General features: G+C 52.0%; 1 protein-coding gene across 1 annotated transcript in view; it reads right to left on the bottom strand.

Annotated features, from left to right (window-relative positions):
* LOC106847925 (myelin and lymphocyte protein-like) overlaps positions 1-26,416 on the bottom strand; it is a 30,172-nt gene extending 3,756 nt beyond the window's left edge. The window contains exons 1-3 of the mRNA XM_070512774.1: positions 26,144-26,416; positions 9,409-9,564; positions 8,122-8,247 (exon numbers count right to left, since the gene is read on the bottom strand). Of these exons, the coding sequence (XP_070368875.1) occupies positions 8,122-8,247; positions 9,409-9,564; positions 26,144-26,209 (348 nt within the window). The 5' untranslated portion in view covers positions 26,210-26,416. The remainder of the gene's footprint in view (positions 1-8,121; positions 8,248-9,408; positions 9,565-26,143) is intronic.
* Between the last annotated feature and the right edge of the window lie 607 nt (positions 26,417-27,023).

The following is a 27,023-nucleotide window of genomic DNA, read 5'->3' as shown; positions in this document are numbered from 1 at the left end:
CTTATCGCTTGACAAAGGATATCCAGACAGCATCTCAGGACGTCTGAGACACCCACGCGACTATACATCGGAAGGCGGATGGACTTTCCTCCGGGAGGATGTGGAAATAGGTGAGGGCTCTCCGACCCCGACGGGCAGCCTGGTACCCGCAAGCGGCTTTCTTCCAACGGACGCCCCCAGAGGATCCACGCACGTCTAGGGCAGGAGCGAGAACACAACAGAGGAGCGACGGTGGAAACAGGTGACCAGAACCCTACCTAAACCCCCTGCAATTACTCCTAAACGCAGAGGGAAACTTTGGAGTTGCACACCTGAGCCCACGGGGAGAGTCTCTCCCCGCCATTGGCGGGGGGATCCAGCCTGGTGCTCGGGGCACCCGGAGGGTCCCAGAGAGAGACACGGAGGGCACGGAGATCTCCCAGCTGCCGTTGCCCGCCCCGTGGGACTAGGGATTGCCAGAGATCTCGGAGAGGACCGGGGCGGGGGGAATTTTCAAAGGCCGGTCCTGCGACCCGGAGGGGAAGCGCCGGAGCTCCGCCCGGGCAGCAGACAAAACTCTCTGTTTGCCGTTAGCAGAGGGGCCACGCTGAGCATTCACGGCTCCGGCAGAGGCCCGGAGAGAAGCCCTGAGGGCGGGGCGACCCCCAGCTGCCATTGCCCGCCCCGTGGGACTAGGGATTGCCGGAGATCTCGGAGAGGACCGGGGCTGTGGGAATTTTCAAAGGCCGGTTCTGCGACCCGGAGGGGAAGCGCCGGAGCTCCGCCCGGGCAGCAGACAAAACCCTCTGCCTGCCGTTAGCAGAGGGGCCACGCCCAGCATTCACGCTCCGGCAGAGGCCCGGAGAGAAGCCCTGAGGGCGGGGCGACCCCCAGCTGCCGTTGCCCGCCCCGTGGGTCTAGGGATTGCCGGAGATCTCGGAGAAGACCGGGGCGGGGGGAACTTTCAAAAGGCCGGTCCTGCGACCCAGAGGGGAAGCGCTGGAGCTCCGCCGGGCAGCAGACAAAACTCCCTGTCTGCCATTGGGAGAGGGGCCACGCCCAGCATTCACGGCTCCGGGAGAGGCCAGGAGAGAAGCCCTGAGGGCGGGGCGACCCCCAGCTGCCGTTGCCCGCCCCGTGGGTCTAGGGATTGCCGGAGATCTCGGAGAGGACTGGGACTGGAGAGAGTTCCAGAGACCCAGCTTAGTAGCCTAGTGGGAAACCCTACAGGCTCACAGCAGCCTTAGGGAAAGCCTCTGCACAGCACCAGTAGAAGGCACCCAGCTGCCAGCCACAAGGCTGGAAGACCCCAGGGCAAAAGCAGCATAACTAGGTGTACTAACCACAGACTGTAGAAGATGCCAATAGCTCTCCTGCGACCTATAGAGGACAAGTGAGATTTGGTGGGTGCCGACAGCAACGGAGCGACAAATATAAGTGATCCCACCCCTGGCCGCTGGAAAAGCCCATAACACCGTTGCAGACCCCAAGGAGAGAGCACATCTAGGTGGGCTGCAACAGTAGGCACCTGCAGCCTGAAGCCCCCCTGTGACGGCCCCCACAGCAGAGGAGGGAATCCAAAGGGCCACTGTGGCTACGAAGAGGGGCCCAGGCCCAGTTAGCAACTACGGACAGGGTTCCTGGTTGGTGAAATATAAACAGCTGCTCCTCCCACCGCAGCAGCTGAAACAAGTGAAAGGAGCAACTAAACTCTATCTCCATGCGGAGGCACAAATCAACAACATCAAGCAATATGAAAAAATACATTAAATCTCCAGAACAGAAAGAAAGCAACAAATACACAGAAAACAATCCCAAAGAAAATGAGATGTATAACCTAAATGACAATGACTTCAAAACAGCCATCATTAAGATTCTCAATGAGTTAAGAGAGAATTCTGACCGACAACTCAACGAGTTCAGGAGCTATGTCACAAAAGAGTTTGATACGATAAAGAAGAACCAAACAGAAATATTGGAAATGAAGAACACAATAGAGGAGATTAAGAAAAATCTAGATGCTCTGAACAGTAGGGCCGATAATATGGAGGAAAGAATTAGCAATTTGGAAGATGGCAATATAGAATTGTTGCAGGCAGAGGAGGAGAGAGAAGCAAGACTTAAAAGAAATGAAGAAACTCTCCGAGAATTATCAGACACAATTAGGAGATGCAACGTAAGGATTATAGGTATACCAGAGGGAGAAGAGAAGGAGAAAGGGGCAGAAAACCTATTCAAAGAAATAATGGCTGAGAACTTCCCAAATCTGGTGAGGGAGATGGATCTTCAGGTGACAGAAGCCAATAGATCTCCAAACTTTATCAATGCAAGAAGACCAACTCCACGGCATATAGTAGTGAAGCTAGCAAAAGTCAACGACAAGGAGAAAATATTAAGGACAGCCAGGCAAAAGAAACTAACCTACAAAGGAATCCCCATCAGGCTATCAGCAGATTTCTCAGCAGAAACTTTACAGGCTAGAAGAGAGTGGAATGATATATTCAAAAATCTGAAGGACAAAAATCTACAGCTGAGAATTCTCTACCCAGCGAAAATATCCTTCAAATATGATGGAGAAATAAAAACTTTCCCAGACAAACAAAAATTAAGGGAGTTCATTGCCACAAAACCTCCTCTTCAGGAAATCCTCAGGAAAACCCTCATTCCTGAAAAATCCAAAAAAGGAAAGGGGCTACAAAACCAAGAGCAGAGGAGATAAGTAGAAGGACAACAACAGAGAGTAGTAGCTCTACATCAGAACAGATTAAACCATGGGACGAGAAACAAAGGAAACTGAAGAAAACCGGAAAACAAGACACAAAATGGGAGCGGTAGGCCCCCACGTCTCAATAATCACTCTAAATGTAAATGGATTGAACTCCCCAATCAAAAGACACAGAGTGGCAGGATGGATCAAAGAACAAGATCCAACAATATGCTGCCTCCAGGAAACACACCTCAGCCCCAAAGACAAACACAGACTCAGAGTGAAGGGATGGAGAACAATACTCCAAGCTAATAATGAACAAAAGAAAGCAGGTGTCGCTATACTAATATCAGACAAGGTAGATTTCAAAGCAAAACAGATAAAGAAAGATAAAGAGGGACAGTATATAATGATAAAAGGGACTCTCCACCAAGAAGACATAACACTTATAAATATATACGCACCCAACACAGGAGCACCAAAATTTGTAAAGCAACTCTTAATAGAACTAAAAGAAGACATCAACAACAATACAATAATAGTAGGGGACCTCAACACACCATTAACACCAATGGACAGAACATCCAGACAGAAAATCAACAAGGAAATAATAGAATTAAATGAAAAATTAGACCAGATGGACTTAATAGATATATATAGAACACTTCATCCAAAAACAGCAGGTTACACATTCTTCTCAAGTGCACATGGAACATTCTCAAGGATTGACCATATTTTGGGAACCAAAGCAAACATCAATAAATACAAGAGAGTTGAAATAATATCAAGCATCTTTTCTGATCATAACACTATTAAACTAGAAATCAACTACAAGAAAAAAGCAGAGAAAGGTGCAAAAATGTGGAGACTAAACAACACGCTTCTGAACAAACAATGGATCATTGAAGAAATTAAAGAAGAAATCAAATATTATCTGGAGACAAATGAAAATGAGAACACGACATACCAAATCATTTGGGATGCAGCAAAAGCAGTCCTAAGAGGGAAATTCATCGCAATACAGGCTCACCTCACTAAACAAGAAAAAGCTCACATAAGCAACCTCAAACGACACCTAACAGAACTAGAAAAAGAAGAACAAACAAAGCCCAGAGTCAGTAGAAGGAGGGAAATAATAAAAATAAGAGCAGAAATAAACGATATTGAAACAAAAAAGACAATAGAAAGGATCAATGAAACAAAGAGTTGGTTCTTCGAAAGAATTAACAAAATTGACAAACCCCTAGCCAGACTCACCAAGAAAAGAAGAGAGAAAGCGCAAATTAATAAAATCAGGAATGAGAGAGGAGAAATCACAACAGATACCAATGAAATACAAGAGATCATAAGAGAATACTATGAAAAACTATATGCCAACAAATTGGACAACTTGGAAGAAATGGACAAATTCCTAGACTCCTACAGTCTCCCCAAACTGAATCAGGAAGAAATGGAGAATCTGAATAGACCAATCACAAGTAAGGAAATAGAAACGGTAATCAAAAACCTCCCCAAAAACAAGAGTCCAGGACCAGACGGCTTCTCTGGAGAATTCTACCAAACATTCAAAGAAGACTTAATACCTATTCTCCTCAAACTGTTCCAGAAAATTGAGAAAGATGGAGAACTCCCTAACACATTCTATGAAGCCAACATCACTCTGATCCCCAAACCTGACAAGGACAACACAAAGAAGGAGAACTACAGGCCGATATCACTGATGAACATAGATGCAAAAATCCTCAACAAAATTTTGGCAAACCGATTACAGCAATACATCAAAAAGATTATACACCATGATCAAGTGGGATTTATACCAGGGACACAGGGATGGTTCAACACCCGCAAGTCAATCAACGTGATACACTACATCAACAAAATGAAAAACAAAAACCACATGATCATCTCAATAGACGCAGAGAAAGCATTCGACAAGATCCAACACCCATTTATGATAAAAACCCTCAGTAAAATGGGTATAGAAGGAAAGTACCTCAACATAATAAAGGCCATATATGATAGACCCACAGCCAACATCATACTCAATGGACAAAAGCTGAAAGCCATCCCTCTGAGGACAGGAACAAGACAAGGGTGCCCACTTTCACCACTCCTATTCAACATAGTACTGGAGGTGCTGGCCAGAGCAATTCGGCAGGAAAAAAAAATAAAAGGAATCCAAATAGGTAACGAAGAAGTAAAACTCGCGTTGTTTGCAGACGACATGATCTTATACATAGAAAACCCCAAAGAATCCACAGAAAAACTATTAGAAATAATCAACAACTACAGCAAAGTAGCAGGGTATAAAATTAACGTGCATAAATCAGTAGCATTTCTATACACTAACAATAAACTAACAGAAAAAGAACTCAAGAACTCTATCCCATTCACAATCGCAACGAAAAGAATAAAATACCTTGGGATAAACTTAACCAAGGAAGTGAAGGATCTATACAATGAAAACTACAAGACTTTCTTGAAAGAAATTGACGATGACATAAAGAGATGGAAAGACATTCCTTGCACATGGATTGGAAGAATAAACATAGTTAAAATGTCCATACTACCCAAAGCAATATACAGATTCAATGCTATCCCAATCAGAATCCCAAGAACATTCTTCACAGAAATTCAACAAACAATCCTAAAATTCATATGGGGGAACAAAAGACCACGAATTGCTAAAGCAATCTTGAGCAAGAAAAACAAAGCCGGTGGAATCACAATCCCTGATTTCAAAACATACTACAAAGCTACAGTGATCAAAACAGCATGGTACTGGTACAAAAACAGGTGCACAGATCAATGGAACAGAATTGAAAGCCCAGAGATAAAACCACACATCTATGGACAGCTAATCTTCGACAAAGGAGCAGAGGGCCTACAATGGAGAAAAGAAAGTCTCTTCAACAAATGGTGCTGGGAAAACTGGACAGCCACATGCAAAAGATTGAAAATCGACCATTCTTTTTCACCACACACCAAAATAAACTCAAAATGGATCAAAGACCTAAAGATTAGGCCTGAGACAATAAGTCTTTTGGAAGAGAATATAGGCAGTACACTCTTTGACATCAGTTTCAAAAGAATCTTTTCGGACACTGTAACTCCTCAGTTGAGGGAAACAATAGAAAGAATAAACAAATGGGACTTCATCAGACTAAAGAGCTTCTTCAAGGCAAGGGAAAACAGAATTGAAACAAAAAAACAGCTCACTAATTGGGAAAAAATATTTACAAGCCACTTATCCGACAAAGGGTTAATCTCCATAATATACAAAGAACTCACACTGCTTAACAACAAAAAAACAAACAACCCGATCAAAAAATGGGCAGAGGACATGAACAGACATTTCTCAAAAGAAGATATGAATATGGCCAATAGACACATGAAAAGATGTTCATCATCGCTAATCATCAGGGAAATGCAAATCAAAACTACACTAAGATATCACCTTACCCCCGTTAGATTGGCAAAAACATCCAAAACCAAGAACGACAAATGTTGGAGAGGTTGTGGAGAAAGAGGAACCCTCATACACTGTTGGTGGGAATGCAAACTGGTACAGCCACTATGGAAAACAGTATGGAGATTTCTCAAAAAGTTAAAAATAGAAATACCCTATGACCCAGCCATCCCATTACTGGGTATCTATCCTAAGAACCTGATATCAGATATCTCAAGAGTCCGTTGCACCCCTATGTTCATCGCAGCATTATTTACAATAGCCAAGACGTGGAACCAGCCTACATGCCCAGAAACTGATGATTGGATAAAGAAGATGTGGTATATATACACAATGGAATACTACTCAGCCATAAAAAAGACGAAATTGGCCCATTCACAACAATGTGGATGGACCTCGAGGGCATTATGTTAAGCGAAATAAGTCAGTCAGAGAAAGACGAACTCTATATGACTCCACTCATAGGTGGAAATTAGTATATTGAGAAGGAGATCTGATCGGTGGTTACCAGGGAAAAGGGGGGGTGGGGGGAGGGCACGGAGGGGGAAGTGGTGTACCCACAACATGACTAACAAAAATGTACAACTGAAATTTCACAAGCTTGTAATCCATCATAACATTAATAAAAAAAAAAAAAAAAAAAAGGAAATCCAGGGGCCGGCCTGGTGGGGCAGTGGTTAAGTTCGTATGTTCTGCTTCTCGGTGGCCCGGGGTTCGCTGGTTTGGATTCCGGGTGTGGACATGGCACCACTTGGCAAAAATCCATGCTGTGGTAGGTGTCCCAGGTATAAAAGTAGAGGAAGATGGGCATGGCTGTTAGCTCAGGGCCAGTCTTCCTCAGCAAAAAGAGGAGGATTGGCAGTAGTCAGCTCAGGGCTGATCTTCCTCAAAAAAGAAAAAAAAAGGAAATCCAGGTCATGACCTCACATGACCTACCCCACCAGTGGGTCTGGCCTGCAGAGGAGAATGTTCTTTTTAGAGCTCAGACACCTGCACACACCATGCCCCCAGTCACACACAGTCGACACCCGCATTTGTTCTGCTGACGGGGTGAACGAGGCTCAAGCCCTGCTCCCCCCAGGGCTCCTGTGAGGCCTCGGCAGGAAGCTGTTCAACATCCACAGTCCTCGAGGGGAAGGGACAGGAATCGCCGTCCCATTTCACAGAGGAGCAGGCCGAGGCTCAGGGAGCACAGGGGATGTGCACGGGGAGCTGGTGGAGACGTGACCTCCGGCCCCTCCTCCTCCCACAGGTGCTCAGAGCTGTGGGGCAGGAGACACCGTCACGAGGAGCCGAGGCCTGATCGCACAGCAAACACCCACAGCTGGGGGTCTGGACTCGCTGGGCCCAGAAGGGCCTCCCCACAGCCCAGCCCAGAGCCAGGGCCTGGGGAGACCCCGGACACTCGATTTTCACCCCAGGCCTCAGTCTCGCGCCCCTGACTGTGCTTCCATGGAAGACCGCTCAGGGGGGCCAGGATACCCAGGGGCCAGACTCACTGCTCCAAGCTGGTGCTGAGGGTGCTGACAGGGCACCTGGCCTGACGCCAGCCCCACCCATTCCCGGTGACCTTGGAGCATGTTATCCTGCTCGTGGTGCCCTGGTTCTCCATCTGTGAAACAGGGATGACACAGCGCCCACACCCCAGGGCTGCTGTGAGGGTTCAATACAATAGTTCACGGAGAGCTCGGACGGTGCCGGGCATCAGCGGTCACGTCCTCTCACACCCGCCCTCCACAAAGCCCACCCAGGCCGGGACAGCGCAGCCCTGACCAGGGGACGAAGGGAGTCTTGGGCACGTCCCTCCCTTCTCCGGGACTTGTGTCTTCATGACCAGGGGAAGGTCTATTTCATTCAAAAGTCAGTGAACTAAAAACAGAGGGGAGGGCTCGGGCAGCCTTCTGCTCAGACCCCGTCAGTGTGCGGTGGGAGCTGTGAGCACCGGCGGGTTGACTGGGGCACTCACCGTAGCAGAGACATTCTCAAGGTAATGTTCATACTTGAAACCATCTTTCATGGAGAGGGTGGCCCAAGCTTCCAGGACAGAAGCACTGAAGTAAAACAGGACAGCGGTACAATGGTAGGCTGCCTCCTGAGGGGTCAGAAAGGACCGTCAGAGAGATGGGGAGCTCAGACATGAGGATGTGGGGCAGCTGTGGCCCTTGCAGGGCCCGTCCATCCCACCTGTCCCCACCAGGCATGGCTCAGGTCCCTTGGTCACTTTCTGCTACTTCCTTTCACTCCCACCATCCACCATCACCACAACCTCCAACCCCCTCCTCACAGAGGTTGTTTGTCTGGCTGAGTTTTGTCTGGCTGGTCTGGGGGCAGAGCAAGGACTTCAGTGGAGAAGGGATGCTGCTCTCCCTTAAGGGGGGATCAAGTGAGGGAGGCAGTTGGGACTGAATAGGCAGAAGTTGTTTCAGGACCTGAGAAGCGTCATAGGTGATCATAGTCCTGGTGTAGATGTGGCCTCAGTAACCAATGCAGGTGAGAGAGAGAAACCAATTGATTGTAGTTTTGCTACTGTTTGGTTTTTGGAGGAGGTGGGGTAAAGGGCTCCAGGTATGTTTACAAGCAAAGGAAGACTAGAATGGGGTTTAGAGTAGTTGTAATTTGACAGTGATTTCTTAAGTGTAAATAGGAGGCCTTATGAGAAGGAGAGGCCCAGCCAAATGGCCCCACCCCCTTTCAAGGGATGTAAGGAGCAGGGATCCATGTGTAAGTTTCACCCTCTTCATGGACCTCAAGGCAGAATTTATGTAGAAGAGAGACCACAGGTCATCTTTCTCTCCTTGCCAAGTCCCTCTCTGGTGACCCGGCTTTAGAGGCTGTGACATGGAGCTGGGCAGTAAGCATGGCCTCACATTGGGCAGCCCAGGCCAGCCCCCAGGACCCTGCTCCCAAGACATGGAAACCAGCCCTCCTGGCTGATGGGAGGTGCCAACAGGCCCCTGGCAGGTGCAGGCGGAATGGGAGGAGGGTTGGGCAGCTGGTTACCCATGAAAAAGGCAGTCACACAGGAGGAAGCAGAGCAGAGGGTGACAGTCAACCTCTGCCATCCCCTTCTCCTGACCTCCTGGCTGCAGGGAGCCCTGGGCTCTGTGCACAGCTCGGAGCTGAAGGCCCAGCCAGGTCAGCCTTGGAACGTGGGTGGCACATGGCTAGGGGACCGCCTCACCCAGTACTAGAAAGGCCAGCCTCCCAGGAAAGATAATCCTATCCACCCCTCCCACAAAAGGCTGGGACTCACCAGGGCATCCCCACAGTTGGCACCACACATGTACAGGAAGAGCAGAACAGTGGTTCCTATGAAGCAGGACACAGAAACAAACATCACCCAGCCCTGGAGCAGGGGGAGGGGCACCTGGGACAAGGCAATCAGGATCCACACGAGGCCCCCAAAGACCTGCAGAGGGAAGGAGGGCAGGGTGAGCAGTGGGCCAGGAGAGCCCACGCCCAGGAAGGGCCAGACCCAGAGGTCACGCTGGGGCACGAGGGGCAGGAAAACAGGAAGGAGGCAGAGAACAGCGGGGGCATTTCCTCACCAATAACGACATTTTTGTTTTTTTGAAGATTGGCACCTGAGCTAACATCTGTTGCCAATCTTCTTTTTTTCTTCTCCCTGAAGACCCCGAGTACATAGTTACATATCATAGTTGAACTATGTGGGACACCGCCTCGGTGTGGCCTGATGAGCGATGCAGTGTCCCCGTCCAGAACCGGCTAAACCCTGGACTGCCGAAGTGGAGTGCGTGAACTTAACCGCTCGGCCATGGCTCTAGCCTGGGGGAGACAAAGACTGGATCTCCAATCTCAGTTGTTCCCAATCCTCTGCTTGCTTTCCTTTATTCATTTTTTGAATACAATTTAAGTTTTGTATTGCAAACACGTATATCACATTTATGTGCCAGGCACTGTCCTAAGCAGTTTACAAATATTATCTCAGTTAATCTTCACACAACCCTATGAGCAAGGTGCTGACCCATTTCTCAGATGAGGAAACTGAGGCATGTGCAAGTTAAGGAATTCCTTATCCCTAGAAAGGACTTATGCCAACCGGTACTGTCATTAGAAGGGCTAATTCTGAGATTACACACTTCCTAGTATTTCTGACATAAAAATATCTTTTCTTTTACAAAATGCTAGTGAACAGAAGTATCTTTTGGTCTTTATTGACAAAATAAATTAGCCACACTATGTCACTACCATTTTTTCTTGAATTGATGCCTTAAGTCCCCAAGTCCCGGGAGTGCTGAGTGCCTGAGTTATGACAGGAGGACGCAGCTCAGCCAGGTCTCCTCGGGTGGCCGAGGATGGCATGAGAGCAGCAATCCCCCATCATCACCCAGAAGACACCCCAGCTGATGTTCGCAGGGTCAGAGAGCCCCAATCAAAGAGGAGCGTAAGGACAGACGTGAGGGTCACAACGCCCCTCAGTGCCACAGTCCCACCCTCCCTGTGGACAAGCACACCCCAAGCAGTGGCTCTGTAGTTGTCTTCCCTTCTCCTTGCCCCCTTTCTTCCCAATGAGATCACTTCAGCCTCATCCACTGTCACCACCCGGATAAAGACTGTGCTGGGAGGGGCTGAGACACAGAGGAGATGGCTTTGCAGTCAGGGGTTCCAAGGTGCTGTGACCCTTGCACCATCCTCCTGAGCATCTGGGGGCTGAGGAGCAGTTCCCTCCAAGTCCTACATCCCTTTTGGTGTGAACTCAAGTGGTACCTTGACATCGTCTCCCAGTCCTGCTGCCCACCTGCTGCGTAAGAGACACCACTGTCCTCACAGGGGTCCTCCAAGCCTCTTAGCTGAGAAGCATCAGGAAAGGATCACATTTGGTAGAAAAATCAGTGTAATGAAGAATCTGGAGTTGCCAAAATGAAGCTGAGCTTCATGTATCAGATCTGGGCATCTCTGCCCCAAACAGTTCCTCTACTGATGTATTTGAGTTGCCTGAAGGAAGGCACATGGCAGAGGCAGTGGGATGCACTTTACAACTAACAGTAATTGGAGCAAAATCGGTTAACTCCAGATTCTCGACTGCCACAGATAAGACGTGGGTGTTGATCTCATCCACAGTTGCCTTTAAGGTCAAACAGGTTACTTGGCCTTTTCCATCACAGGCCCTGACACAGGGACATGAGCCGATGGTAGAGGTGGACTTGTATTTAGGAGGCATGAGAGTGTGACATGGAGAGGAGGGAGGATCCGGCGTGCCCATCCTGTGGGCAGAGGCAGGGGACTGGGACAAAGTTCTCCTTGGCATACTTTGCCTGGTCAACAGGTGACCATCCAAAGAGGACCAATCTAAGGTAGGTCCCCATTCACGTGCTCTCAGGGAGCCCTGCACTGCCCCTTTGCAGAATTCAGCACAAGACAGGTGCATCTGGTTAGTCACAAAGTGGCACTGTCCCTGACCAGGTTAGGGAGGAGTGAGGTCCCCCTTGCTCAGGGCTGACTCTTGGGTGTGGGACACAGGGAAGACCCATCCAGCCGTGTGTCAGGGTCCAAGTTAGTTCCCTGGCCTTCAGGGTCTCCTGGGAGATGGCTGCGCCTAAACAAGTGGCTGATGGACCAAATCCCAGAGGAGCAGGTGGCGCTGCTGCACGTGGAGGGGAGAGCCCTCTGTGATGGAATCCCACATGGGACCCAGCTGGCCCGAGGTGCTTGTATGTGGCCAGTGGACATGGGACTGAGGGACACTGAATGAAACATCAGGAAAGTGGTTCTCTTTGTCCCTCTCTTCAGTTTTCTGACTAAGGCAAGAAGAAGGGCTCACAGGGCAGCCAGGAGTCTGGAGCTCCCCTACAGCATGAGCTCCAAGTGCGGGCAGGCAGAGGTGACCTGGAGAAGGGCATGGCTGTTATTCTTAAGGGAGTGATATAGTTATTCTGGAAAAATTAACTGTTAAAACACCTAGGAGGTAAATTAAAGCACGGGCGTACCTGGAAGTGGCACAATCTGAGAAGGCGGCTCTCACACCCTGGTCTCAGGCTCAGTGCCCTGGACCTCGTTCAGCTCGATTCCTCCCCGTGTGGCTCAGTCAGGAATCAAAGGCAGGAAGAGTGAGGGGAAGTCAGAGTGCAGTCCCCACACTGAGTGCTCGTCACAGAGTCATGAGTGAGCGCCAGCGAGACGGGGCCGCAGCTCTGGGCTGAGCTCCCGGCCCCCAGTACAGAGGGAAGCTTCGAGGATACCCCAACTCTCCACCTGCTTTGGGTGTGAGCTTCCACCAGTGTGAGGAAGACCGTGTTCCAGCTCCCTAGGAATGCTCTCTCTCACACACTCACACACTCACACACACACACGCTCATACACACTCACACACAGACCCTTATGCAGATCCCCAGGGTCTCTGGTAGGAATCCCGTCCACAGGAGCAAAGCCCACCCTGTGCTGCATCCCAGCCCTGCCCCCTGGGACCTCAGGACGCTGTCCCACCTCCTGGTGCACCACCTTGCAAAGGTCCTTTAAGAATCATGCTGACTTTTTCTTTGTGTGGTTTCTCTGTAGCACTGAGTTTCATGGTAAGATGGCGGGGAGAAGTTCTCTCTCTTAGACAGCTTTAATGAGAGAGAACTCACACACTACACAGCTCACCCATGTAAAGTGACAATTCAGTGGTTTAGGATGATCACAGACATGTGCAGCCATCATCTCCAGATACAATTTTAGCACATTTTCATCACCTGGAAGAAACCCTGTGCCCTTTAGCTACGGCTCCCTCCACCCCTCCCATCTCTCAGTGACCACTGACCCACTTCCCATCTCTATGGATTCCCCTTTTCTGAACCTTCACATGAGCTGAATCATATAATAAAAGGCAGACTTTTGCAATTGGCTTCTTTCATTTAACATAACATCTTTCAAGGTGAGAAATTCTCTCTCGAGGGGACCTTTACGAAATCTCTCCACCATCAGAGCACAGCCCACCGGCCATTCTGACACACCATGTGGGGACACTGAGTGAATGTGGCTCAGCTCTCTGGAGCCTCCAACTGGAAAGAGCTGAGGAGCCTCTGGTTCCCAGGGAGGTTCTTATAGGAAACATGCGACCAGGCCCTGTCTGTCCCAGAAACATATTCTAAGTGACACGTCATGTGAAGGGAATGTCCTCACACAGAGGAAATGATTAAACCCTGGGGGTTTTGCTCCCAGGAGATAGGCAGTGGGCCTGCCCTGTACCCCTCACAGCCTGCCCAGCAGGTACTCAGGGGAAAATGCAGGGCAACCTGCACGGAGGACCATCTGGGAGGGGGCTGAGGTGGGTGCAGAACACCCCTGAGAGAGGATGAGTGGAGCAAGGAAAAGAGACGAGGCTGAGAACAGAGCCTGGCATGTGGGGAGCACTCGAAGTGCTCGCTGTCACAGCAGTCCTGTGATGAGGCAGAGCCTCCCCTGTAACCATGTGACATCTCAGGAGGGCTAGGATCTCACCGTGCACAGGGACCCCCTGCACACACGGGTGCAAGTCAGGATTTAAAAGTAACTTCAAAATCAGCAAAAAGTGAAAAACCTGTGATTTCCCGGAAACCGAAAGTGGAAGAAAATGTGTGTGCCTCTGAGGAAGGACACAAAGGACGTAAAAATATGAGCAAGTCCTCCTGCAAACAGTGTGCCTCGGTCACAAAGGGAAAGGGATCCTCTGGCACGTTCTAGAGATCCGTGTGGCGTCCCCCTGCTTGTGCGGGGCTGAAGGAGCTCCGCGTGCACAACTGTCCAGTGTTCTTGCTGCAGGACGTGGACACCAGAGGTCAGTGCAGAGGAATTGCTCAAATTCTCTGGAATTTTCTCGGGGGCTCCATCTTACTGTGTCAGGGTCTCCACAAGCGACCCTATTCCAATAACAAGTCAAGACGTGAACCACAGAGCACTTCCCACACACACGTCTGCTCGTGCAGCCCCTCGGAGCCCAGCGTCAGAACTTCCACCAGCTCCGAGAGCACGGGGTGCGCCCTGAAGGTACGTGTGACAGGAGTTTGTGCCTTGGACTCGAGAAGTAAAGGACTCTGGTCACAGAACTTAAGACTGTGCACCCAACACTCAGCCATCTTGTCACTTAGGTCAGTGATCTAAATCATCCTCCAGGTAGGAACAGAAAAGCTGGCCACACTGGATGAGGCTCGTCCCAGTTTCTGTGCGCTCTGGGCCCTGGGTGCTCTCCCAAGGCCACAGGATCAGCAGCCCCGATTCTGCTGCTGGAAGCATTTGTCCCCACTGAGCTCTGTCAGCAGTCAGGGAGCACGCAATGCCAGGAGGGGTGCTGTGGAAGGGAGTGACCAGTGACTGTGTGCCCAAGAAGACTCTCAGCAGTCCCAGGTCCAAGGGTTGCTGACTCAAAAGTGAGTCATTCTGTGAGTTAGAGTAGAGGGCATGTCCCGTGTGTTTGTGTGTGTGTGTGAGTGTGTGTGGAGGCTGGTTAAGGATGAGCTCCTGCAGGGAAGGGCAATGGCATCAAGGTGAAGTCAAGAGGACATGAGCCCAGGGGGCAGGAGAAGCACAGAGAGGAGGTCACAGGAAAAACACCAAGCCCCCGACACACTGGGGCCTCCCAGACCCCAGAGAATGGGGCTGAGGGCGGCCTGGGGCTGAGAGGCAGGGAGAGCAGGAGGCAAACATGGAGGGGCTTCTGCCAGCCCCCCTAGTTCTGTGTGAGCCCCACCCCCTCGTATGGAGGAGCTCAGCTCAGCAAGCTGAATGAGGGGCATGCTGCACTTGCTTCGCACTCACTCATTCACTCATTCATGCATTCATCATTTAACAGATGCCAACAGTGACCATGACCACGGTCAGCACTGACGGCAGGTCCATCCAGGGAGATAGGCTTTATTCAAAGACACACAAATAAATGGAGCCCACCTCTCCCTTCCTGTCCTCTCTCTTCCAGTCCTGCCACCAGGCCCACTGGAGCAGCTCTGGGTCCAGCAAGGGCAGAGTCAGGTCCTGGTGACAGTGTCGGGGCCCCAGTGAGGGTAAACACAGTTCAGCACTTCTGCCCAGGACAGGGGGCCCAGAAATCTTCACAAGACCCCCATTCTGACCCCAGTGGAGGTGTCCGGGGGGAGTCAGAAGATTCCTGTGTGGGGACCCCCTACCTCTCTGCCAATTATTGGGAGTCTGAGCTCTGAGGCTGCTCCCAAGGTGAACATTGGGAGTTGTGTTGAGGCCACCACCTCAGTTTACCTGCTCCAGTTGTTCTGCCCTCCCGAGCCCATCATGAGCAGGCTCCCTCCTTCCAGGGGACCTATGGTGCACCATCCCTCCCAAGGCAGCTTAGATTGTGTCCTTTCATCTGCACTGAAGGCAAACCTAGGACTCAGGGGCCATGAGTCTGTTTGTAGAGAGGGACAGAGATTTGGGATTCACAGAGAGAGGAGGGGCATTCAGGTCTGTAGCTGATGTTACCAGGGCGAGGGTGGCCTGGGAGAGGCCCTGCTCAGCCCTCCCCCCGCTTCCCGAAGTCCCCGGGCAGTCTGCTCTCCGTAGCACCCGCTAGCCCTCTGCTCCCCAACACCGGCCGTGAGCATGACGGATGATCGCTGACCAGTGTCGGCCTCCCACCCGAGGCAGAAGACAGTCACCAGCTCCTGAGGGAAGGACACTCCCCTAGACCCACAAAGCTGGGGCTCTCACACAGGCCTGTCCTCATCTGGGTGGAAATGTTTCCCCAGCACACTTATAACACTGAATTTACCCTCAGGATGAACAGAAACAAGAAGATTCTGTGAAAAATACAGTAAGCCACCTCTAAGAGACAAAATCCGTGGAAATGTAGACCAGATGCGAGAGGCTTCAGTGCAAGAAAAACAAAAGGTATTGATGGGAGCCACCAAATAGGTGAGCGATGTGGTCAGCCAGCAAAACAGGTGTGCGCCTGCCGACAGTGAGAAGAAACCCCCATCAACGGCCCGGCGCTGCTCTGAGGGTCCTGGGGGTCTTCCTAGGGAATTGGTGGTGACTGCCAGTTTCACCCTCTGTCTGCCCTTGGGGCCAAGGACTCTCTTGTGATTCATAAACATTATCCAGGTGGGAGATGAAATCCTACCCCTTTCCCACCAATGCACGCTGAAAACAAATGTCTCAGAGGGCACCGTCTGGGGGAGAACAGGGGGAAGACTCAGGGTCCAGGTGGGAGACTGACCACAACTAAGGGCTTGCAGGAGGGGAAAGAGGTGCCTATAGGGTGGGCTTCCTGGCAGAGGTATTGGGTAAGTCAGACCGGAAGGACAGAGGACTTAGCCCCATCATGCCACCTGCATCAGAGGAGTACCACGTATGGAGACCAGCAAGGACTGTGGGGCTTGTTCTCAAAAGAGTCCTAAAATATAAAAGCTGGTGGTTCCTTCCCACCAGGGCCCTCAGTCCAACTGCTCCTGGCTTATCACCAAGCAGCCGCAGGGCGGGATGGAGGCTGGGGAGGTGGGGACAATTTTGTGCCAGAGGCTGCCCCCTCCCTGAACCAACGCCCTCCCAGATGGTGATCCACTGACACCGATGACAAATCAGTTTTAAAAGTTTGATCCCTGGCCCACTGGTAACTGGTTCCTTCGCCTTCGGGCAGAAGCAGCAATTTGCTTGGCTCTCAGAATTCAGAGCTTTCCCTCCACCAGCCCTGGCACCAGGCTGGCAGGATGGTGCAGAGAGAGGCTCAGGAAGTCCCCATCCCCAAGGCAGAAGGCAGAACAAGGCTGCCATGGCCCCCTCTTCCCTTTGGCCACCCCATCAGGCTGACCAGGGGCAGCTCTGAGCACAGGGGCCACTGGAAAGCCCTACAGAGGGTGGTGTCTCTGCAGTACTTGGGGACCCCAGGGACAAGTCGTGTGCCCTCCACAGCCCCACCCACCCCCTAATCTCACTCTCCCCCTGCCTCGAGCACCATGCCCGGGAAGGTCATGGAAGGTCAAAGGTGGTGGGGATTGCCCTCACGGCCCCTCCTGCAGTTGCCCCCTTTGAGCTCGGATCAGCCAGGTGATGGGAGCAGGTGTTTGACTTATTAGTAAATTAGTGATAATTGCACCTAATAGCTATTGAGCAGTAGCTGTGGGCACTATGTGGTTTGAAGAGCTTTGCCTACATTACACTCATTTAGTCCTCGCAGCAGTCCTTGAGGTGGGTGCTATTATAGCCCCATTTCACTGATGCAGAAACTGAGGCGCAGTGGCCCGCTCACACTCCCACAGCTGCTGAGGGCCAGCTCTGACAGGCTGGCTGTGGAGCCAGGTCAGGACGGCCCTGTGTGTGGCAGTCACCCAAGGCCACCCACAGGCAGTTCAACATGAAATCTCCTGTGTCTAGGACTGGCTTTGGAAATGGCCATGAGAACAGTAACATTGAGGGAGAGGAGACCGCCCAGCAGCATTTGTCCTGCTCCCAGGCGCCCTGGGTCTAAAGGAGCAGAGAACCCAAAGGAGGCGGCCATGGGAGGCAGCCTCCCCTCCCCCACCCTCCACTAGCTAACAGGCTCTGTTCCTTCAGAGGAAAGAACACCAAGGTGTGTGTTTAAGACCAAAAACAAGCAAAAGATCTGAACCCTGAAGGACATCGCTCCCTCTTCAGCAGACACAGGCCTGTGGTCCTCACCCCGGGTCCATCAACACGACCTTTGTCACCCCACTCCCACCCACACTACCAGGGTCGGGATGCGCCCTTAATCTTCTGTCCTTCCTCCTTTGCTCTTTTCCTGGAGTGTCCGTCCCCCCCCCCCCCACCCACCAAAGCCTGTGCCCTGGGCCCTCTAAGGGCCTCCTTCAAAGGTGGATCCAGGAGTTTCAGGGTCCTCCTCCTCCTCCTCCTCTTCCTGCCCCCTCCCCTCCAGCCCAACTGCCTTCTAACAGGAGTGGGGCCTCTGGGGTGCAATTTCAGGTCCGCTGAGAGGGGCTGGGTGGCCCTGGGCCTTCCTTTTCCCACTGCCTGTGCAGATCAAGGTGTGATGGCTGGTGACAGGCGTTTCTTCTGGTTCCTGCATATTCTTCTCAGGCCCCAGGGCCTTGGAGCACTACAGGGATTCACCACAGGAGTGGTTCTGCCCCAGTGTGAGCAGAACAGCAGCTATTAATGAGCTGGGAGTGCTAGAGAGGCTGGAGCAGAGAATCAAGGCCAGTCCATCCCCCTAGGAAGTCATTATGCTGCTGGGCCCAGCAGGAGCCAACCAGGAACCAGATCTTCCACCAGAATGCAGAGGGCAAGTCAGGGCCCAGGACGCAGAGAACCCAGGGAGCTGCTCCTGCTCCTGGGACAGTCTGCAACCTGTGAGGAGTCAGCCACACTTCCCCATGGCATCAGTGCTCCAGGGACAAGGGGGCCCACCCACTGTCCTCGTCCATCAGCACCCGAGGAGGACACCTGCTGGGGTATCTCATAGGGCCTGCCCTTGGTGGGCTTTGGTCCAAAACACTATTTCCAGGGACTGAGACTTGAGAGGCCAGGAGGGAGCCCAGAAGGGCTTGTGTCACAGGTGGAGCCAGGGCTCAGCTCTGGATCCATCAGGAATCAGCCCCCAGCCCCCATCCTGTCTAGACTGGCTGGCCCCCTCCCACCTCAAGGCAGGCCCCAGGGGGCCCAGACCCCCACCCCAGCCCTTCCCTCAGAGGATGCGCCTGAGCCCAGAGCAAAGCCATCCATTCCTAAGGCTGCAGACCCGGCCTCGGGCAGCAGCCCAATGCCCTCTCCCACTCTCTGTGGGCCTATGAGTGCAACAGTCAGCCTTTGTCCCTGCCTGACCTGAGCCTGAGCTCTCCCTGCCATGGCATCTGGGACCCTCCTACTCTGTCCTGAAAGCACTGGGTCAGAGAAATTACCCCACCTGTGTCAGGTCAGGTCGAGGAGTGACTTATGGAAAGCTTAGGAGCAATCTTTCTCAGTGGAGCTTGGTTGTGATGACACACGCATGAGCCCCACCATCACACTTAGCAGTGTCCAGAGAACAGCTCAGACTCACTGACTGCTGATCAAAGCAGGCCTCTGGTTCTGGAAAAACCAGAAAAATCACTTCTCAACTCCCAGAACAAACCCCTGAGAGACCTCTGCCTGTAATTCCCCCCTTTAGAGAGGGGGAAGGAGAAACCCGGGCAGTGTCCTCACCCCTTCTAAACAGCCACAGAGAGGGGCCCACAGCACAGGAAGATGACACAGGACCAGGGGTCAGTGGGCACAGCCAGGGAAGGCCAGCCTCGCCCACTGTCCTGCACTGGCCAGCAGGGCCACCCCCACTCCCTGGGGACTCTATGAGGGTTCCTGGCTGGGGCAACACAGAGAGGGTGCCTGCCCTGAACCACAGAGACCCTCAGGACCCTGGCTCCCTGCCCCAGCTTCTCACTGAGAACTCTTTCCACTGTCCTTTCCCCCATGACAACGTTGAGGGGGCAGGCTGACCTACTGATGACCACTCCAGATCTCGCTGAAGCAATGAGGTTTGGGTGGTGCTTGTTAAATGCAGATTCCTGGGCCCACCCTGGACTTAGTGACTCAGAACCTCCACAGAGAGTTTTTGACGAGTAGGCTCAGGTCGGTGTGAGCTCCCCAGTGGCTTTGAGCTGTCCCTTCACTCGCTGGGGGGAGAGCAGGGAGCCAGGCCTTGCCCAGGGCTCCCAGGTGGGCGGGGTCACCTATTCAGGATCCCTCCTGCTGTGGGCAGTTCATCCCGGGTGTCTGGGTGAATGCAGGAACCTGGACATGACCTGCTGTCACTGCAAGAAGTCCCACCCTGGAGACCGGGGCACCTGGGCAGCTGCTGCCCCTCTCGGAACCTCAGTTTTCTCCCAGCTCTGGAATGTCAGGTTTCTGATTCTATATCCCTCAGCCCAGGAGTCCTCATGAAACCAACAGAGAGTTAGCCATTGATGATTAAGTAGCTAGGAACTAAAGTTTTTTCCTTTTTGCTATTACTGATTATAGCTGTTTAACCCACCCATTGTTAACTGTGCTGTTGAGGCAATGTGCTATCTGACTCCCATAGGTTCCTACAGATAACATCCCCCTGGAGCTTGTTTCACGATGGTAATGGGTGTGTGAGCTACTTTTCAGGAATTAGAACTCCTTGTCCACTTCAGGCCGGTTGAGACCACCAACCCATCAACTGGGCCTGTGCAGATGTCCAATGAGCGACCTTTTGACGTCAGAAGGCTAAAAACTTCACCCTCAGATCATGCTAATGCCGCCATTTTGTGAACATGCGTCCTGTGACGAGGCATCAAGTCTGACTTGGCTTGTGCAGATCACCAATCACCCCACCTCTCCTCACCTCCAGTCACCTCTCTCCACATTTCAGACCTCCTTGCCCCCTATCCCACAAATATCCCAGAATCCCTATTTTCAGGGAAGCAGATTTGAGGCTCATGCTCTCGCTTCTTCACATGGCTGGCTTGTGATGAAACTCTCTCTCTGCCGCAATCTCGTTGTCTCAGTGCTTGGCTTTCTGGGTGGCAGGCAGACACGAACCTGGTTTGGTAACACCCATGGGGCCTTCTCAATGGAACCAGAATGTGGACCAACCACTGGAAAGCTGCTCTGTCACCCTGCCCCTCAACCCACTGCCCACTCCTGGTCTGGGGGGCCACTATTCTCCAGACAGGTGAGCATCTATGGCAGGTCGCAGGACCTGTTTGGTAACTCTCAAATAATAAAAAGTCCCCAGTAACTTCAGATCACAGAATCAGGCTCATGTTAGTAACTACTCCATCCGGTTCACTGTAAGAATAGAAACTGCAAACTGACTCCAGGTGGCTCCCCCACCCCACCCCACCCCACCCCAAAAAGTGCACCCTACAAGTGCTGCCTCCCACCAGGTGACTCTACCCCTCTCAGTCCCCGAGCTCCTGGGGGTGTATGCAAGGAGGGGGCACCCGCCCTGGAGAGGGGATGGCACTCCCAGCAGGCTCGTTGCAAAGAAAAGTTTTCTCTTCATTCCAGCCATTCTTTCAGGGGCTCCACTTCATACAGGCTGGGGGGAGGGAGCTGGGTTAATGACTTCACTACCCCTTTCCAGGCATTTCTTCCCCAAATTCTGAAAGTGGGGGGCAGGGGGTACCTCCTGGAGCTTTGTGAGAGAAGTTTCCTCTTGGGGCCTGGCCAGAGCTGAGACAAACAGCGTCCTACGTTAACATCCTGTGCTGTGAATGGGGGCCCAGTGTCAGGACGCCCCTGGCTTAGAAGGGAGGAGGAGGAGGAAGAAACAGAGACTGTGGTCCCAAAAGGAATGTCCCCCTTGGGTGGGGACAGGGAACAGGCCAGAAGCAGAGCCCTGGGTGCAGCTGTTGGGGAGGGGAGACCCTGGACGTTCCACGGGGGCCTGTGTGGGTGCACTGGGACCCCACCGCCTGCAACAGCAGCATGGCCTGTGGGCTCCAGGGGCTCAGAGAGGCAGGGTCACACCCCTGGCTGGGCTGCCTTCTGACTTCTGTGAGGACCCTGAGCTTTCAGAGGGCAGGAGCTCTGGTGTGGGGTGCTGGGCAGGGCAAGGTTGCCAGGCCCCACCCTGAGCCATCGCCCTTCTTGCTCTGGTGGGCAGTGTCCCTGCCTTGGGAGGGGAGCAGAGCCCCATCCTGCTGGTCCTGGAGGCCAAGGGTTTCACATCTGCCCTTCCCAGGCTATTGGGAGCTCAGGCATGGAAACAGGAACTGTGAGTAATCCACTCACTGGATGACAGATTTAAAAAATAATGAAGTATTTCACACCCATTGGACCAGCAGAAAATTACAAAGTCTGACGATGCCAAGTGTGGCCAGGATGAGGGACAACGGGGATTTTCATCTGCTGCTGGTGGGAGTCGGGAACGTCCAGGGTTAGCCTGAAGCTTATACAATTTGGGGACCTCCTTTATAAAAGAATAGAAAATGAGTCTGAGTCTTGGAAGGGGCCTGAGCAAGTGGGGGTCCTGAGCTCAATTAAGCTTCATAAGCTTCGCAGTGACTCCGCTCCCGGGCTGTGTAAACTGGAATAACCCTTTTGGACAGCAATGTGGTAACTCTGGGAAGATGAAGATGTGCGTTCCCTATGACCCAGCGAGTCCAATCCTCTGTGTGTCCCCCAGGAAATTCCCAACATGTAACCACAGAGGCCAATACAAGAATGTTCTTTGGCAATGCCGTCTGCAACAGCAAAAAGCCACAATTGGAAATAGGCAAAATGTCCATCATCAGAAGAATGGACAAACAGCATCAATGTGTATAAAACTCAACATCGTTGCGTGGAAAGCTCGCTGCAGAAGGACATGACAGGACGACACTATTTCCATGAAGTGTGAAAACACAGAACACAGCACCCGTGGAGCTCACAGGCAGTCAGGGCGCAGGGAAGGGCTGACCCTGTCTGGGCATCAGGACCACCACGTCCAGCCCGAGGCTCCTGAAGATGGAGGAGGGAAGTAAGACAGCGGCACATCCAGGGCTTAGAAGCCTTCTGAAAAGCTTATTTCCCTCATACTAAAAGGAAATACGGCAAAATATTATGATTTGACAAAGCTGAGTGATAATTACATGGATAGTTATTAAAGTATTATATGTATAGTTTTCTGTAATGTGTGAGATTTCTTAATTTTTGCCTTTAAAAATTGAAGTTAGCATAACACAAAACTAACTGTTTTAAATTGCCCAATTCAATGGCATTTAGTACATTCCTGATGCTGTGCAGCCACCACCACCTCTAATTCCAAACATTTTCTCCCCCAAAAGGAAACCCCGCACCCATTACGCAGTTGCTCCCCATTCCCCTCCTCCCAGCCCCTGGCAAACCACCAGTTTGTGTTCTGTCTCTGTGGATTTGCCTATTGTGGATATTTTACGTGAATGGAATCACACAATATGTGACTTTTTGTGTCTATCTCCTTTTACTCAGCTCAGTGTTTCCAACTGTGTGGAATGTCTCAGTGCTTCCTCCCTTTCTAGGGCTGCATAATATTCCACTGTGCGAATATGTCACAGTTTGTTCATTCATCTGTTGATGGTACATTTCATCTGTTCCCACCTGCTGGTTCCTGTGAATAGAGCTGCTATGAACACGCATGTCCATCTACCTATTCAGGTCCCTGATTTCAACTCTTCTGGTTATAACCCTAGGCGTGGAATTGCTGGGTCACATGAGACTGTTCTGAGGAGCCACCAAACTGATCTCAACAGCAGATGAACCATTTCACATTCCCACCAGCAATGTGTGAGGGCTCCAATTGCTCCACATCCTGGCCCACACTTGCTATTTTCCAGTTTTTTGATAATAGTTATCCTGATTTCATTTGAAATGGTACCTCATTGTGGTTTTGATTTAATTTTCCTAATGACTAATGATGCTGAGTATCTTTCACGTGCTTATTGACCATTCCTATATCTTCTTTGGACAAACGTCTATTCAAGTTCTTTCCCATTTTCTAACTGGCTTGTTTATCTTTTTGTTGTTGTATTGTAATGGTCCATAATTTAAAAAAACTCTCCCAGAGTGGCCAGCGCCTCCTCAGGCCCTTTCATTCTCTGCTCTTTCACACACCAAGCACATCCAGCTTCGTATGTACAAAGTGTGCAGAGGAAACGTAAAGGACTGGCGTCTGCCTTCTTCCTGTTCTCCCTGCTCCCTGGGAGCCACCCCCAATCTAGAGAGGAGGAAAGAGATTGGAGGCGACAGCTGAGGCATCCAGCATCTCTCGGGAAGTGGGGTGGGGGGGTCAGTCAGCTTCTGGGCAGACAGAGCTGAGGTGGAGGGAAAAAACAACTTCTAAGACAGCTGAGAGGGAAGTGGACTGGACAAAGGAGAATTATTTCCTCTAGAAGTCCCTACCATCGCAGGTCACAAAACCACCCTGGAGGAGTAAATCTCCACTAATCCAGGGCTCTGAGGTTCCCTACCCCCTGCTCTCTCCTTTCACTTGGTGGAGGGGGAATCCCCCTGTCTTCAGCTAACACCCTCTCTCATGATGCTTGTCACAATGCTCCCCAAACAGCTACAAAAGCAGAGGAAGCCACTCGATAGGACAATTGAAGAGACACTAAGAAGACCTTTTGTTGCTTAAAAATCTCTCTGCCTGGGCTGGCCCTGTGGCGCAGCGGTCAAGTGTGCACGTTCTGCTTCAGCGGCCCAGGGTTCATCTGTTCAGGTCCCGGGTGCAGACATGGCACCGTTTGGCAAGCCATGCTGTGGTAGGCATATATATATATATAAAGTAGAGGAAGATGGGCACAGATGTTAGCTCAGGGCCAGCCTTCCTCAGCAAAAGGAGGAGGGCAGGCAGCAGATGTTAGCTCAGGGATAATCTTCCTCAAAAAAAAAAGAGCTCTCTGCCCATCACACCTCACTCTCATCCACCATATCTTTGGTCGTGAATCTGCCTTTGTAAATACAATGGCCTCTGAGGGAACCACCACCACTCATCCTGGGTCCTGGGCACTATGCGCTCATCTTCAGACGCCTAGCCTCGGGCAAGCACAGGCCAAGTGCTGAATAGACGCACCCAGAGGAGCCACTTGGGGAAAGAATGTTGCAGTGGGTGCAAGCCCCTCCCCACTCTGGGCCTGGGTGTCCCTATCTATAAATGGTGGGGCTGGGCGCAGTGGTGTCCAGGGTTTCTTCTACATGTCACCTCCTTGACCCTGGCTGGTGCCAGGACTTGACGTCGCTCTGGATACACACAGGTGTGAGCTCAACTCAACCCTCACAATTGCAGTGATACGGGGCCACCAGGTGACCTCAGTCCCTTTAGCCCTTTCCCCAAACCTTGCATGGATGACAGAACCTGCTCCCTGTGCTGGTCACACCCTCCCGCCTCCAATCAGGCAAGAAGAAGCTGGGTCCTGGTTTTAAACAGTCAGGTTTGGACAAACTCTTTTCTAACCAACTCTTCCGCAGCGGGGTGCAGGAACGGAGTCTCCGTGGCTGCATCGCTGGGCGCCCACAGAATACACACAGCAGCCCCTCCCAGGTAAGGGCCTGTTGGCCCTGGGGAATTTATTCTGAGGGCAGTCTGAAGCCTCCCCACACAGTGAGCACTTTACCTGGAGCCCAGGGCAGGAAGTGCTTTCCTGCGGCCACCTGGAGAGCTGTGTGGTGCCAGCCTCAGGAGAGAACAACCACAGGTACAGATGCCTTCTGACTGCTCAAGGTCAGCCAAGGTACAGACCACTTCCAGGCCCCTCCCCTCACTCCACACACAGGGCAGAATGACTGTGGCTGAGCAAAAGATGGTCTCTTTTTTTTTTTTTAAGATTGGCACCTGAGCTAACAACTGTTGCCCATCTTTTTTTTTTTGCTTTTTCTCCCCAAATACCCCCAGTACATAGTTGGATATTCTAGTTGTGGGTCCTCCTAGTGGTGGCATGTGGGACACTGCCTCAACCTGGCCTGATGAGCAGTGCCATGTCTGCGCCCAGGATCTGAACCAGTGAAACCCTGGGCCACCAAAGCAGAGGGCAGGAATTTAACCACTGGGCCACAGGGCAGGCTCCAAGATGGTCTCTTGGATTATTTCCATATCAAAGTTGTGGAACACACATTCTCTCCCTGGAAACTTTCAAAGGCCAGAAGAAAATAATCTGAATTCAGCTCCTCCTACACCAACCCAATCCCCAAACCTCGCTTGGTGATGCTCAGGCTTCTTTTGCTGATTTTTGTAAACGAAATCCTACCCTGGACAAAGCTGGGCACCTCTGCAAGGACGTCACTCTCCCCTAAGGGCTTCCTCTGGGCCCATGCCAAGCGGGTCTGAGCACAGCTTCGGAACCGGCGCGCAACGGATGCACCCTGGCCGGCTTCTCACCTCTGACCCATCTGCGAATTTGGTTTTTGCACCTAAATCCTGGAAACTGTTTTCCCCATTGTCATTGGTCTAGAAGGAGCCAAATGACTGGGGTGGGGGAAACTTTCCTCACCCCGGCGGGCCCCGCTATCCCCATGCTCCCGGAACCCGGAAACTTGCAGATCCGCCCTGGAGGGCTGTGCAGAGCCCCCATGATAGCTGGCTGCATGGCCAATCCCGCCCCCTCCCCACCTCAGACTCCCCAGCCACTCACAAACTCAAAGATGAAGAGGAGGTCCTGGCAGGGGATGAAGACTTCGAAGCTACTGAGCAGGGTCATGCCTGAGTGCTGGTGTGTCCTCTGAAGCAGACGCACAGAGCTATGGGCGCCACGCTGACAGCTGGCTTGCTCGGCGGAGCCCAGTGACCCGCTCCCGCCACGCGCGGATTAAGAGCAGTGACGCCCAGGACCCAGGAGGGAGGAGCTCGGGCCACCGCCCGCCCCGCCCCGGTGAGCCAGCCCTGCGCACACCAAGGGACCCGGCCAAACTGCCTAGGGCGCCACCCTGAACCACCCGAGGGCGAGCAGCGGGCTTGCCGAGCTGGGGCGGGGATCTGACTCCTGGTCCCACCTCCGAGGGCGCCATCTCCCGTGGGGAGCGGGAGAAGCCACTTTGACGAATCGCTTCGCATGCCTTGCTCTCTTCTCAGGGGATCACCATCCCTTAAGAATGATAATTGATTGCTAGGCTCCCCAAAACTCCCCACCGCGGCACCGCTTGGGTCACCATTGCTTTACCTTTTCTTAAGTAGGGTTAGGGTTAAGGGTAAGGTTAGAATTACAGTTGGGTCGCTTTCATCTTTCGCTGTGTGCGTTAATATGAGCGACCTCTGCGTCTGGGCTCACGGTGGGACGAGGTCCTAGTCCTGCCCGCAGCTGCAGGCTGGGGGTCTGCAGGGGCGCTGTTGAGACCAGCTCTGGCCACCACCCCTTCTCCTCTCGGCTTCTGAGACCCCGCCTGGAACTCTGCACCCACAGTCCGCTCCTCTCAGTGCTGGAGCTTCAGTCTGTCTGTCTGAGGGGAGGAGGCTGCTCTCAGCCCTGCCAGCCCCGGAGGAGGGCGGTGGAGGCGGTGCTGGGGCCAATCTGCATT

This window comes from Equus asinus, chromosome 6, assembly GCF_041296235.1.
Source record: "Equus asinus isolate D_3611 breed Donkey chromosome 6, EquAss-T2T_v2, whole genome shotgun sequence".
In the NCBI taxonomy this organism is placed as follows: Eukaryota; Metazoa; Chordata; class Mammalia; order Perissodactyla; family Equidae; genus Equus; species Equus asinus.
The sequence above is the reverse complement of the archived record's forward strand: the minus strand, read 5'-3'. Positions and strand labels throughout refer to the sequence as shown.